This window comes from Anarrhichthys ocellatus, unplaced genomic scaffold, assembly GCF_004355925.1.
Source record: "Anarrhichthys ocellatus isolate YVR2014 unplaced genomic scaffold, GSC_Weel_1.0 scaffold1, whole genome shotgun sequence".
NCBI classification, from domain to species: Eukaryota; Metazoa; Chordata; class Actinopteri; order Perciformes; family Anarhichadidae; genus Anarrhichthys; species Anarrhichthys ocellatus.
This window is the reverse complement of record NW_022280031.1, coordinates 14,127,166-14,142,779: the sequence shown is the minus strand read 5'-3', so window position 1 is coordinate 14,142,779 and position 15,614 is coordinate 14,127,166. Positions and strand designations below refer to the sequence as shown.

Sequence of the window (15,614 nt, the reverse complement as noted above, 5' to 3'; positions counted from 1 at the left end):
CCTCGCTACGAAAAAACAGAAGTTTCCTTTAAAAAGTTTAATTAATAAATGTTAGGAGTCACCTACAAGTCTGAGAGAGCGTTGGTCTAAGAAACAACCAATCAGACAGCTTCAAAGTATAATAAAAGGTTTGTTTAGAAGTTGAGCTATGTAGCCTTTTCACAAATTTGATTCAGTTCAGGTTTGGATTAATTTTTGACCAATCCAGCAACTGTAGTCAGTTGTGTAACTAATTATAGTAATGTAGCATTAAGTTATCACTTGTTTGAAAATTGTTATTCAGAGGATACATGATGTGTTATCATAGTTTGGTTTTAGCCAGCGACAAACCGGAATTCTGCACTGGCTGAAACACTTACATTTACAGTTTTAACTTAACGGTGGGTGGGTGATGGGAATCAATGGCTAAATGAAGTGTCTCAATCCAAGAACATGACATGCATGTGAAACTAAGGGATCAAATCCTGCCCTGTCCTCAAAGCTTTCACTATACCTGTCGATTAATGTGAACAAGATCAACAGGGGAAACCTCATTTCTTAACCAGAGAGTTACTCAGAAATAAAAGCTGTAAGCTACAATAAAAGAATGAAGTTAAAACATCAAATCCTGAATCCCTGTCGAGATAAACAATAGCTCTATGAAATAGTGGTCAGGTATCACAGATCAAATAGCTCTGGATATGAGAAGGTTGTGGGTTCCATCCTTATGAGGCACAGTTCATTTTGAGTTTCAACACCAAAGGTGAAGATGTCAAATATGCTTTGAAGCTGTGGTGAAGTGTGTTAGATCAGACGGTGGGTTAAATCCGTATGTGGTGCAGTGAATTTTAAGGTTAAACACCCAAAGTGAAGAAAGGCAAATATGCTGTGAAATTGTGGTTAGTTGTGCCAGGTACTTGGAAGTTCAGGGTGCGGTCCTCAAATACTGCGGTACATTTGAAGATCTACCACCCAAAGTGAAGGAGTAAAATACGTTACGTAACACAGATGAAGTGAGTCATATCAGATAGCTCGGGGTGATAGCAGACCAGTGGAGGTCATGGGTTTAATCATAAAAAAGTCACAGCTGAGGATGTCGAGAAAAGTCATTAAAAAGTCAGAGAACATTGTGTCGTAAAAGTCATAAAAACGTTATATGATAGCATGTCGAAAAAAGTCATAGTATAGCATGTTGAAAACACTCAGTATGATATTTCACAGAAAAAAACTAATTGAGTAGCATGTCAAAAAATGCAGTGTAGTATGTTTAGCAAAGTCATAGTATAGCATGACAAAAATTGTAAAAAAAATAAATAAAAAAGTCATAGTACAGCATGTCGGGAAAAAAGAGATAGAAAAAAAATCGAATATATCTAATATGATAAAATGTTGAAAAAAGTCACAGTATAGTATGTCAAGCAAAGTAAAAGAAATGTTAACGTACTATGTCGAAAAAAAGTCAAAAGATGTGATAGTATAATTTGTCAAAAGAAGTTCATAGTATAGTTTGTCAATATAAGTTATATTAAGTATGTAAAAAAAAAAAAAAGGGTCCATAAAAAGTCTTAGTAAAAGTCATCATGCAAAGGTCCGGAACATCACAATAACATCTAATTTGGACTGGATTTAAAAAATAAAATACATAACAGAAAGCTTTTGAAAAATGTGACTCTTAAAATAAATGAATTTAATTAAATTGTCCTGCAGTTTTAAATTAATTAGATTCAGGTGTGAAGTGATGTCAATCATAAAAGCCAAGATATCCATATTCTCATCTTCTAAAAAGAGAAGATTGTGAGTAGGGACTTTATCTGTGGTTATTGAAACCACTTGTTTCAGCTCTGTTCTCTCTGTTTACATCATTGTTGGACAGTGACCTCATGTTTTAGGATTCTGATCATATCGGACTCTTAGGTTTATTTTTCTGTGCCTTCATTTTTGGATTCGTAAGGGTACGTTTGCTCAGAAGATTTGTGCTTTGTCTCGTTGTGGCGCTTCACATTGCTTCTAATAATCGTCACGATCTCTGAACACGTGAGACATACTGGCTTTAAACTGTCTCAGGAAGAATGAAGATATACGAGTCTCTCCATTCTTGGTTAAAGGTTCTGGTTTCTCTGGTCTCGTTGTCCACTTCTCTCTTCTTGGAGAACGTCATGTGAAATAACTTCTCTGACTCACGTATTTCTCCAACTGTTGGGTCTCCTCCCCGTGTGTGAATATCACACTGGAGTCGAGGGCGACGCTCATCAGAATACACATAATTGATTGGTTTTAAATAGTCATAGAATAGCATGTAGAAATATTAATAATAAGTAACGATGCATTGGGTCAAGTCTTCGAGTCGACTGGACACATTTTGCTTTACTGCACCACCTTTAATGTCTTTATCAGTGATTGCCTGAACAGTGCCAACATACCATAATATTTTATCTTTAGTAAAAGTAACTTTCTTTTAAAAAAACTGTACGCTCATGAGCTTAAAGTGAAGCTTTATGAAAAGCTTAAATGGAACACAAATAGTTTGAAGAGCCAAAAATAAAATAAGCATTCATCAAGCCAAATACTACTGTTTATTAAGAAAGCACAGTGAGAGACAGCTGCTCTCTTGTATGTTGTTCGGATGCAGTTATCGCACAAATGTGATTAAATTATCCAAAAAAAGAGCTTCAGTGCATTTTCACTCACACTGCAGCAGATATTTTCCAGTTGGAACCGGCTCAGCAAATCATTTTCCTTAAACTGACACGGACAAACAGTGAATATTGCACGTGTCCTTGGACAAAAAAAAAAAAAGTGTTGATTAAGATACTGCCCTTACCATTACTCGAAAAAATAAGACAAATAGAAGAAAGCTAGAATTCTACCGCACAAGCCTAAACCGTTTATATGAAACAGAAGATCCTTCTCCCACGACCCTCCATCTCCGAAAATCCCTGAAGACAGACTAGTGTATACATCTGGTTCTTGGCCACGTGCCCATGCCCGCACTTTCAACAAGCAGTCTGGGGTTTGGTTCCTGCTCACAGTTTCTGTGCACCCTCTGCCTGCTGTGATAGCCAGGCCCGTGAGTCATGTTGGTGACGTCCGCTAGCTCTTGCCTCTGGGACAGGGCGGTCACCATGTGCTCCAGCTTGGAGCGGATGGTTGAGTAGTGGTAATGGCGCTCTTTGGTTAACTTGTGGAAGGAGTCCTTCAAGGTGCCGTCTGGAGCTGCCTGGGTGGGCGAGCTCTGTCTGGGAGAGGTAAAGGAGGGAGAGGTGGCCTGGTTTAGCGCTGTACTCTTTGGTGCGATAAGGTCGGGGCATTGTGTGAGCTGGAGGTCAGTTTGAGTGTCGCTGTCCGTCACCGACCGGCTGGTCTGAGTGGCGGCGTGGCAGGAGACGGTCGCTGGCTCTTTCTCCGCTAGCTGATCTGCGGGAAAACGTTGCGTGGTGCTGCCGGCCAGGATATCCTCCTGCATGTCCTGCTGCTCCGTCCAGTCCTCACCTATGGTGGAGGAGTCGGACGCTAGGCCGGTTTTAGGATGATCGGGAGTGGAGGGTTCGCAAGGGGGCGGGACAGCTAAGTTCAGGGGCTTACGGCTGGGTGTGCTGGTCAGGTGAGGGGAAGAGGCGACCGAGTGTTTGATGAGGAGATGCTCGTAGATGCCGCTGTTTCGGACACTCGGAGGCCCTCGAGTGTTCATCGGTAACGACTGGGCGTAGAGGATGCGGAATTCCTCGTCAAATTTCTCCGTTATCTGACCAGAAAGCTCGATTAGGTTGCTGCTGTTTAGTTTGCCGTCAGTCCAGTTGTACCTGCACAGGAATGAAATTCAACATGCATGACTTACTGAAAGGTAAGCAGCTACAATTATCCAAACCCAGCAAGAAAAATGTATTAACTTAAAGCCTGTTAAATCTGTGGGTTTGAGGCATCTCCATGCCACACAATCAGCAGCTAAAGCATTTAGATTTAGGTAAAATGGTTAGCAGTCTGTTACCTGTAGGAACCTGTAGCCACTCTGTTCCCATCAATCAGCATGAACCTCTCATGAACTTCTCCAGTGATCCTCGCTCCAGATCTCATGTAATAGGTTGTACCAGTTATGGTTCGCACTCTCATTTGCTGAAAGGATTAAAAAGAAAAGAAAGAGAAACAACAGGATCGAGAGATAAGTGCAGACCCACCCAGTATCATATCAAATATTAAAAGACGTTATTTTAATTTGATGCCATGTGATGTTTGTGTTGTGCACACAGAGCCACACCCAGCTTCACTGAAACAACCACACGCACCCGAAGGTCATCCAGGCGAACACCGACATTTTTGCACATCTTGAGGAAAGCAGGAGCACACGATTGGTCCAGCAGGATGTAGACGGGGACTTTGCGGAGGGAGCACGCCTCCTTAAGATCCTTAAAGATATCCAGGTCTGTCAGGGAGTCTGTAACTATGGCAATCACCTGCAGTGGAAAATTACAGAGGTAATATAATAGAATTCTGCGGCCGTGCTCTCACAGATGTAAGCAGCACATGACTGTGTTTTTTATTATTTTCAAATGCGAGGCCTTATTCAAACAGAGCAGCGAAGCGCTCCGACACACACTCCCGGTGACGAGCGTGCTGTTGACTGTGGTCTGTTACCATGGCTATCGACAGTAACACTTGGGTCAGCAGACAAGTTACTTTCATGCCGGAGACAAGAACGGGCACCGTGGGGCTGGCCTCCATTTTTTTTTTTTTTTTTTTTTTGAGCTTAGGTTCGCACTGAGAGACTTCCCTCTTTTCTTCGCGAGGAAGAATGGAATTTCACATGCTGCGGCAAAGGTTGTGTGTCGAGGATTAGACACGGATGTTTACGTAGCTCAGATTTAACTGGTGTTTATCCACATGCAGTTTTGTCAGGAGTTCACCACCTTATCTGGATTGGTGCTTATTTTTAGGAGAAATGTGCACAAACAGATTTCAATTTCACAGAAATACAGGATCAGGCTGTTCCTGTGAGCCAATGTACTGTAGATGCGTTGTTACAGTCAGCGGCCTCGTCGCACAATAAAGACTGTGTGCTGTGAGTGGTTTAACATCACAACAACACAGACGACCAAAAGGTTAAACTCGGCTGAGAATATTTGACTAAGGTTTCAACTGGTTGCCGGCACACCGTGTATACACACACACCACATTTTAGCTGTAAACCAGAGAGGACATCCAGCATTTAAAGCTCTCTAATGAAGAGGGAATGCAAACTTTGATAGAAGGGAGCAAAGCAAGTCGAGGCACATCTGGCACGCAGGCACTCCTCAGGCCTGAGGTGCTGCTGGAGCCACAAACTCCCTTCACGCTGGAATGTTTCTTTTCAAAAAACAGGGGCGAGACTGACAGCTCCAGTCAGGAGCATCAGCATGAATATTCATGAGGTTGTTTTGTTTGTTAACTGTTTGATCCTTTTGATCACTGCTTTCTTTCTGATCAAGACTTCAAAAAACCTTCCAAATGTTCGGACTGATCAAGGAAATTCCATGGGGACAATCTGGCATGTGTTTTAATAATACAAAGAGGATTTAGAATTTGAGTTTTTCCTCTGACAATAAGGGACCACACACACACACACACACACTTCATTATTTTGTGGCAGGGGGCCATTTGATAAAATGTGAATTTTAGAATATATTTATAAAAATAATACATCAATTTGAATTTGACAAACAGCCAAAAAAATAATCCTGTTTTAGGAAGATACCACACACACTATGCTGTCATGGTATCGCTGTAGAAATATTAGGCTATAATGTGAAAGTAGAAAATACAAAAATGTACTAAAATGAGATATTATCCAGCATGTCCCTTCAGGAATATCAGCATGGTGCCAGCAGAATATCTCTAAAGGAAAATATTGTTATTATTGCCAAATAACGAATTATTAAAAAGGTGGTTATTAGATACAACAGGTATGCAGCTGTTCTTTTAATACGTTATTTGTGCATACCTCTGTGGCACTTTTAATCATTCGCCTCGCCGCCTCCTTGCAGCTGTATATGCAGTCCCCGTAGCTGGGCTGGAAGTGGGCCACGGCCCGCGTGACGCCCCGGTACGAGCCGGCGGTGAAGCCGGGCCAGCCGATCTCCAGCACCGGCGGCTCCACGTCCGACACCTCGGGGAAGTAGGTGACGGTGGAGCAGTCCATGGAGCTGCCGAGCGACTGCTCCAGCGCCTGGTCCTCCCCGTGGAAGGACACGCAGCGCGGGGGCACGGCGGCGCTCCTGATCCGCTGCATCTCGTCGTCCGACAGAAAGTTGGGGATCCTCTCTTTCCCGAGGAAGTCCAGGAAGTTGTCGAGCCCTCCCGACAGCAGCTCCTCCAACGCCAGCCGGTGTCTCTCGTTGTACACCTCCAGCAGGTTCAGGTCCTCGACCCCGGTGGGTTTCGGACCCAACCTCAGAGGAGAGTCGTCCAGGTACTGCGACATAGCCATTGCTGTGGATGTTGACACCCTTTCTCCTCCAAAAAAAAAAAGTTCCTCTGTTGCAGGTGCCAGGTAACGTTTTGACCTACAGGGAAACCAAATTCGTATTTTCTTTTTTTCCCTCGGTTCCGGTCCGTCGTGGATCCGTATTGGCTGTCGAGAAGTTGTCGGACCAGAATGCCGTCTCCGGACTCGCTAGGGCCGACTGTCAGTCTAATGTAAAGCCGATCTCATTGGCTCATTTGGAGGCAAACAATCCTCTTGTGCGTGCCTCTGCTCTGCCCTGATCCGGTTGCACCGCAGAGAGCAGAGAGGAGTAGGGAGCGCTCACTCTGACGCTTTTTCCTGGTACCATAGAAGTTGTGATTCCTTGAGACCAGTATCCCCCCAATCTCAGTAAAAAAACAAAACAAATAAAAGTACTCACTATTACTTGCTTTCTTTCATTTTAAAGTTACACAGACAGGTAGAAACACAGAAGGAACTCAAAGGTATTGAAGATAAGCAGCACTCCAAAAGGCAGTCGGCTACATTTTTATTGACGTGTTATGGTTTTTATTTAAAACATCTGACTGGGTCATGAGAATATTCAGCCGTGTCATGGTCACAGAAAAAAAGTGTGCTTTAAAATCATGTCTGTGTTTCGTAAACCAGTGCACAAACTGTGGGTAACCATAGCAACAGTATCTACTTATCATGGATGCTGTGCATGAACTTAATCTGACCACGAACTACAGAAATATGGTGTATAATGTAAGCACATTGCCACCTCCATCTAAACATGAATGATGCTGAAGATTGGTCAAGTGTTGACACCTTTGAGGCTATATTCCTCGAGCTTTGGCTGACATTTTTTCCAGGAAATGTAACCGTAGAAATAAACTGTCAACCTTAAACAAACCAGCATGATTTTACATGATTAGATGATAATCAAGAGAAACATGTTCTGTACCATCCAAACTGTATTCAACAGTCCTGCTGCTCATAGGCCGACTGGGACTTAAAAGCAAACCTGCAATAGAGGAGATAGTGCCAACAGAACCAGAGGAATCCGACGGATACCCGCTCCCCCAAAAGCAAAGACTGTATTGTTCCAAAAATGCTAACAAGTAAAAAGTAAAATATTGTATTGAGCCATGACTGCTGGTATCCTTTCCATCACTTGATCAGCAGAGTACCGGCATATATGTGCACCAAATATATTGTTTTCACAAGAAAAGTTACATTTTGTCATAGTAGAGGCACATGTCTTTTAGTCCTAGTATTATACCAGATCATGAACAACAACACGACTCACTCCAGCGCACCGGCTGGGTTTTTGTTTTACCCTTGAGTTATTCATCTTCCTGATAGATAATCTTTGTTTATCCTGACCATACACAGCTACAGCTACAGGCACCATCTGAACCCAGTCAGGACAAACTGGGAGGGAAGAGCAAATCCATGTTTCCGAAACAATGGAGGCCGGTAGTAGCCCAATATGTCCATACTTAACAACTTTATGTTGTATATGCTGTAGGCCTCTGGCTGTAGTCCCCCTACCTGTTATACACATAGCTAAGTGTACGTCTAAATCCCTCATATTAGGGTACTATAATATTTCTAAGTAGGCACATAATGTACTCATAATGCTCAGTGGTTTCAGAGTAATCTTATCATACTTAATACTATTTCTGTACTAGAATCAGAATCAGAACCGTTTATTGCCAATGTATGTTTCACATACAAGGAATTTGTCATGGCGGGTGGTGCATAACAGACAATAGCATTAAACAATAACATTAAACAATCAACAGTGCAAGAAATATAAATATATTTCTTGCAATCGCATCATCTTCAAATGCCAAAGTCAGTCGATCAGTTGTGTGAACAGCTGTGTGAATTACGTACAATAGAATATAGAAGAATATAAAATAAAGTGCACAGACAAACAGATAAGAGTACTTTAAACAAGTGTAATGTAAAAGGGACAAGTGTATTTAAATATGAAGGGATGTGCAGGTTTTTCTCTAATTTCTGTCTTATTAGACGTTCATTCTAAACGTGTCCCTGTTTTGAGCCTCTGCACTTTACTCAGCGCGCTTTTACGCACAGAAGGCCCACGAGGTCACGAGGGTCACAGCCATATAGCCCATATTCTGCACAGCAAGACATAAGTAACATTGGTGATTCTATCAAATGAAAAAGTGGCATCTTATGTTTAACTATGAAAGTGGACATGTACAACTAGGCTACATTTACTGTTCATCTGCGTCAATGGTCTACCACTTTTACGCGTGTGCGTAAAATTCTATTTTAAGCCGGTGGGCTAATAGGCCTGTGCTTTAAATGGCAATTCCCACAACGATCATGAGATCTTTTTTTTCCGAAAAACGGCAGCACTCTATTGCAAAAAAAACAACAACATGTGACCTATTTAAGATTAAGAGGACCTTTTGGTTGCTGAATCTCCCTGAAACGGCAGATCCCTAAACTCTTTTAATATCCCAAATGTACACAATACAATCCATATGTTCAGCCTGCTCCGCGGCGCCATTGTAGCTATGTATAACCCAATCTGTTAGAGCACTCCCTTACCCCTATAACGACTTACCCAAATGTGCACTGGGCTCAGTATACGTCCCTCTCCCCCCCTCCTCCCTTCTACACACACTCGCACACACATCCCCATCTCATCCCCGCCCCTCTCCAAAATTTTAGATGAAAGGGCTTTTGGATTTTGGATGACGCTCCGAATCACGTGTTCATAGGAAATAGGCTACACTCGCTATAATTTTTTTGGAGCTGCCTCGTCCTGCACTGCCGACCATAGTTGTTTTGCCGTCTCCATACAGTGTGGCTGAGGGGTGGAAAGGTAATGTAATGTAATGTACCTTGCCGTGGTCACTGAAGGGTTCACGCCAGTTCACCGGGTTCACTTGAGGAGAGCTCCCACCCCCTGCACGCCTCCTCTTCTTCTCCAAACGCAACGATCGGAGCTAATCCAATATTATTCATTGATATATTAATGTCGGATTCCATTTTTTCCCACCGACTGTTGAGGTAAGGACACATCTACTCTTCCAGAACGCGAATACCTCTCTTTATTGGCGAGGTGCGATCTCCAAAGTTGTTTACTGAAATTAAGCCTCGCCACTGAATATTGAATTTTCATCTGGTGCTGTAGTCAAGGCAGTTTATATGAAGTCGCCAATGTATAAAATGGCGACAGGAGGTGGAGGAGGGGGGTGGAGGATTTTTGGGAATATTCATTAAGGTTATAGAGTGCCAGATCGGCTTTGGCAAGTAGGCTCCGAGGCAGTGTGTTGCCCCACAGCCTTGTGAATGGAGTGAAACGGGTTAATTCGTCAGTTTGTTACAGTTACAACAACCGATCCTCCGTCTGGCTGGATTTGCGCTCCTTCTCGCGCTATACAATGTGGCGTATCTGCTTATTTTATTGCACAACGCGCTGTATTTCCCCCACTGTGCCGTGAGTGTGAGTGTTTTACAGTTGTGAAAGACTTCTGAACACAGTGCCATAGCAGACTTAACGACTGATTAAAGAAGCCTCCGAGTCCATGTTCAAACTGCACGCCAAGTATCAATTTTCCTCTATTGATCGCTCACTCGCTACACATTTCTTCCACTTGCCCGAGCTGAAAGGTAGGCCTGTATTTCTATGCATAGGACTCTTTTTCTTTCATTTCCTCCTCTTCCTCCTGTCAACATGTGCTGCTGCCCGACACGCGCGCGCGCACACACGCACACACACACGCACACACACTGAAACATATATACAGTACAGTAAGAAAAACTGCTCATTTCAGGAGCACGCAGATATTTAGCAAACTGTGGATTATCAGTTTATCAGTGAAGGATAGAATAAAAAAAAATATCAGTTCTTGTATGTCACGTTTTCTATCTGTACATAAATATTGAGCCAGCTCTGAATGCCATGTGTCTCCCCTCTGCCTTTAGGGGAGGGACCTCTGTGCTGACTAATGTTGCCTCTGACAATCATGTGTGAGTCCAGTGTCCATAACACAAGAGTCAACCCCATAATATTCAAGCAACCAGCTAGACAGGCATTGGTCATTTTTGGAATTTATTTGAATCATTTGTAAGCTTGTCACATATAATGTAGGTCGTGGAAATGACCGTGCAACGCTTCTGCTGCTGAGGTTTTCCCGAGAGTGTAGGTGTTTGGACTGCGGAGAGTGACTCCAAGTGTGGAGTAGAGTCCAGCGGATGATAGTTCATTTTCAGGCGTGTGTGATGACCGGACAAACAAAAGGTAAATGAGCTCTCGCTGTGCGGATCGGGCAGATCGGGTTCAGCTCGGCCCGGTGAGTTCAGTGTGTGTGTGTGGAGGATTTCACTCCAGCAGGACGCTTACACTGGGGGAATGTCAATTCCCTTTGTGGATCCCTGGGAACGGTCTTCCATCTCCCTTCTCGGAACTGCTCTAATGAGGCCAGGCATATTGCCTTTCATCCCTCACTCCCTGCAATTAGGCACAGCTCACAGTTTTCATTATGGCCACAGCGGAGTGTTTGTATACACAGACACAATGTAGTGGGCCAAGACTGCCCACTCCCCTCATCAGAACGGCGTCTCTGCTCATGCCACCCCTCGTATACCTGGAATACTGTGCTTTTTAGGATTTAGGTATTCTGATTTCACTGTAGATGTTGTTGTGTGCCTCCCACAGCTCAAAATGAATCCCCTGCCAGAGAATACCGAGGAAGGTCATATGGTCATGATTTGCAGATTTAGTTTACATGGAGAGTGTAACATTCCTTGACTTCAGAGAAGAAAATCAATCCCAGCCGGATTTATTTTCGAGCCGTTTTTTTTAAAATGCAAACAAGCATTCATGATAGCGGCATACCTCATAATCCTCGTAAAAAATTGTCCGAACCACAAATCCTATTCTCCTATTTTTCCCACCAGAAAGGACGATGTTTTATACAGGTTCACTTTCATTTGGGTCTTTCATCCTTTTGGGTATTGCTTTTGTCATTGGACCAATGCCGCATCGAAGCCCAGACCACTCAAAAGCCTCACTAAAACAGCATGTTTGCACAGTTCCTACCAAAAGAAACGCCCCAGCACTGAGAGGGTGGGGTGGGGGTGGGGGGGCCTAGTGGCTAGTGGGGAAAGAGCCCCTGCCACTTTCTCTGTCCCATGCAAGAAAGGTTTGGTCAGCGGGAGCTGGCATTTGCCAGGCTTTGGCAGTTATAGTAGGCTGTGATGTCAGCCATTTTAGGATGGACAGTACAATGTGCGGTACGCCGCCATCTTTCTTCCTTTTCTTCATAAGTTGCCAAATGAATGCCTGTAGTCTTGGCTACAGAACTGAAGAAGTTATTCATCAAAAGTGATTTAAAAAGGGTGCATGACTCAGATTTTTTTTTTTCTCCCTCTGCGCACCATGGTTTATTTGTCTGTCATTCATCTGGGCCGCATATAGAAGGGTTTGGAAAAACAATGTAAGATCACAACATTGAGCGTTCCCCCTAACACAAAACAGGACGACGCAACAGCGATGCTCCGACAGGCAGAGTGCAGTAGGTATACGTACTGTAGCGCCTCAGTCTCCTGCCCACTGTGCTGATTTAGCGAGACAATAACACTGACTGGTACAGCTGCATGATGGCTTTCATCAGCCGCGGTCATAAACGTAAGAACAGAGGGTTATTTTGCTGGAATTTTCGTGTCACTACGACATGATTAAGAAAAAAAAAAAAAAAGAAGTCCAGTTATTGTTTCGGACCTCACCCAAAGTTATCTGAAAGAGACGTGACCCATGAATGGACTTTTCAAAGATGGCTGGCAGAGCATGTGGATTAAGTTTGTCCTGCACCGGATGCAGTCCAGGGAATTCCCTGTGTGTCTTGAGGTTGGTGGGTGTGGGCAAGTGACTCCGCTGTGTGTGTGTGTGTGTGTGTGTGTGTGTGTGTGTGTGTGTGTGTGTGGCGTGGTGGGCAAGGGGAAGAGAGGGGTTGCCATGGCGATGTTAACACATGAGTGGCACCACCGACCGGTCTCCCAGTGGACGAGGCTGCAGTCATGGAGGTGAGGGTGGGGGGAGAGAGTGTGTGTGAGTATGTCTGTGTGTGTGTGATGAGGAGAAGGAGGAGGACGAGATGGCCGACAACACCTTCATCTCAGAAATTCAGACACTAATAAGCACACAAACGCACCCATGTAGAATTAAGAAGAGCCCGCAGTGGCAGACGGGAGACTACAAACTGAAGGCACGGCATGTCTTCAGCTGGACAAGCGGTGAAGATGGCGCAGACACGTGTGCTGTCTTAGCACTGTGCTAAGGACCCTGATGAGTCTGAATTGTTTTTCAGCACACGTAACACTAGAGCCTGACACTTATTGATGCTGGCAGGCGTACAGTGCCATTCACGCGCAAAGATGTCCCCAAACTGAAACCTGTCCACCCTTAATGTCAATAAAAACCCACATTAGTCCACCGTGGCGGCATGATGGACACAGGAGACACCCAGACATGCTAGAAACGGAATAATCACGATTCGACAGTCAGCCGCCTAAAAGCTCCCAGCGCTAGATCACGTTTCCTTTATAAATGAGGCGCCATTGTTCCCAATCTCTTCTCTGTGCAAGACAGTAATTGCTCTCTGTCTCTGGCTTATATTTGGGTGTCCAGCTGATCCACTCACATGACGGTAATCTATTTAATGGACATTTGGTAGAAAATGTTCCAGTTAAACTGATTTTTTGATCATTCAAATGTATCTGTCAGGAGTTCCCCCTCTCTGCCCCAATCCCGGGCGGATGGCAGGTCCTTTTTTTTTTTGCTGATTTTTGACGCAGACTCACAAGACAGCCGTGGATCACTGTCAACGCAAATTATACGCAAAACAAATATTGTCACAAAGTGAGAGAATTTATGCCCGGGTTTTTTTCTTCTTTTTTTTTTTCTCTCTCCGATTGTCGCATCAAGAGACTCCTTTGCCAGCTATTCATTTCAAAGAGAACGATTTTCAGAACGGTGCAGGTGCTAAATGTTGCGGAGGTGAGGAGGGAGTGTGTGAGGAGTGGTGTGTATGTGGAGAGGTGTCAGCGGGGAGGAATATTGAAACAGTTGAGCCTGTCATCATCATCAGTCATCCTCTCACTTCCCTCCCAAACGTCTGAGTTTTGTCTTCCTTTGTCCTTCCTCCTCCTCCAGCCTCCACATTCTCATTCATGTGACAGGTGGCACAACAAAAACACCAATCTCTGTTTAATGCCAACTGTAGGTGACCCAACAGTCTGGGAGTGTCTGAATCAGTGGACTGTTTTGAAGTAAATTTAAATGTTTAGCAACCACTTTGCAGTCTCGCTTCCCTTTCCGCTGGTAGCAGCTCATTGTAGATTGGGCATGTTTTTCAGGTTGTAATATTGTAATTACTGCAGCAGTTTATGGGGTGATGAAAGGGAATACATGCTGCTTTCTTTCAATTGGGTTTGCTGAAATGGGAGCAGCGCACTCAGCTGTTTACCATGTAAAAGCATAAAGAATATAATTAAATATTAATGAGATGTAAATATAATATTGTCATGGAAATGACAGTGTAAGAGCACATAAGGGAGGCCCTCCTGTAAATCTTAAAAGCCGCTATTAAATGAGGCGGAGCGTATAAATCCCATCAGAATTTATACTAGCTTAATCCCATTTGTTGTGAAACGCTTGTTTTTCTAAAGTTGAATGGCGCAGACGTGGTTTTAGTTCGGCAAACAAGGCCCCTCTGCTTGCGCTAAGCGTGGGTGTCCAGAAAGCACAACCGAGAGCTCTGCCACTTTCCCTCACTTCAGATACGACTCCCCTGGTCCGCTGAGATGAAAAGAGTTTCCTCCCCCTGTGCCACAGATCCAGTGCCAGTGCGAGGACATACGACACACTTGGGACAGTGATCGTCTGAGTGTTGGCTACCTCTGTCGCTGAAACACAAGGCCGGGCTTTTCAGAGGCAACCATTCAGTGGCTCCCTGTCTGGAAAGCCCTTGTCTTGTGTCTGATTGCACGTCTCGCTCGCCCGATAAAGCAGCCCATTCTTTTGATAGGTGACCTGATTCTTTATGTAACCTGTCTCAACTTTTGGCTTGTCTTGGGTTTTCTCATGCAGGAAGTGGGGTGTTTTTCCGGGGAGGGGAGCTTCTGTACGGCGTCTGTCTCGTCTCAGACCGGCTTCACTAGTCGCAGCCCGCCGCCACGACCAAGTCACCTTTTCCAACACTATATTTTCTGAAACATCCTGAGATGCGGTGCACTATCCGTGATACAAACAAAGTGAATCTCTTCAGCACAGCTAAACTGAGCCAACACCGATTTGTTCTATAGCATAATGGCATCTCTCACACAGATGTTTCAGATGTGCATGACTACATCTCTCTGCTGCGTGAAAGCCGACTCCTAAATCCCTCGTTCAGTGGTACAAACTCAATGAAAGCCCGTGTCCTCAACAGGGGTTAATCGAGTGTGCCGTCAGAGGATATCATGACCTCTCTGGCGGCAAAACATACAGCACATGCCCGCGTCTGGATGCAGTGAACTGGGATTACTGCATAAGATGCTGGTGACCTAGTTTTTGTTGTTTTTTGTTTAGTTTTAGTTTTAGTTTTTTCTGTCAGAAAGCAACAGCCGTCAGTAGGAATGAAAAAAAGAGAGGTAAATACAAGGATACTGTCTGGGATCAGCGTGTACCGTTGGCCAGTCATGTGAGGGTTTTAATTCTGGAACAGGTTCATCTTTTATTTACCGTCCAGCCGGCCATGGTGAACATGCACACGCGGGTGCAGTAAAACGAAGGTCTGTAAAAGTGCAGGACACTGTGTACAAATGCGGCGTGACAGAAGAGAATGTGTTGAAAGTATGACAAATTGTAGTCTTTGTAACAACTTTGCCTGCAACAAAACGCGATACAAGATGTTGAGGTATGCTGGATTTCAACAGAAAGCAGGTTTTGGGTGGTATGAGGGTAGAATTTGTGCAGCTGATGTTTTTCCCAGAATGGTAAATTTACTGGAGAAGGTATAGCTGGAGTGATATGGATAGATGGTGATGGATGAGACTAGTTTTCAGCTGCGTGTCACACATCAATGCTTCTTCACTCTCAGAAAGGAAGATGAAAATGATATATAGTGTGTGTGTGTGTGTGTGTGTGTGTGTGTGTGTGTGTGTGTGTGTG

General features: G+C 44.1%; 2 protein-coding genes across 3 annotated transcripts in view; one reads left to right on the top strand and one right to left on the bottom strand.

Annotated features, from left to right (window-relative positions):
• Window positions 1–2,538: 2,538 nt before the first annotated feature.
• Window positions 2,539–6,618, bottom strand: fam83d (family with sequence similarity 83 member D). Its single transcript, XM_031842101.1, has 4 exons — window positions 5,951–6,618; window positions 4,260–4,427; window positions 3,965–4,089; window positions 2,539–3,779 (listed from the first exon to the last, which is right to left on the bottom strand). Exons 1-4 carry the CDS (start codon window positions 6,434–6,436, stop codon window positions 2,927–2,929), a joined length of 1,632 nt encoding a protein of 543 aa, XP_031697961.1. The 5' UTR covers window positions 6,437–6,618; the 3' UTR covers window positions 2,539–2,926.
• Window positions 6,619–9,119: 2,501 nt separating this feature from the next.
• The window catches only part of zhx3a (zinc fingers and homeoboxes 3a), a 13,296-nt gene continuing 6,801 nt past the window's right edge, over window positions 9,120–15,614 (top strand). Inside the window, exon 1 of one of the 2 annotated variants that reach the window (XM_031841837.1) lies at window positions 9,120–9,469. The gene's annotated coding sequence lies outside the window, so the exon portion shown is untranslated. The remainder of the gene's footprint in view (window positions 9,470–15,614) is intronic. The other variant, XM_031841903.1, reaches the window with a different exon arrangement.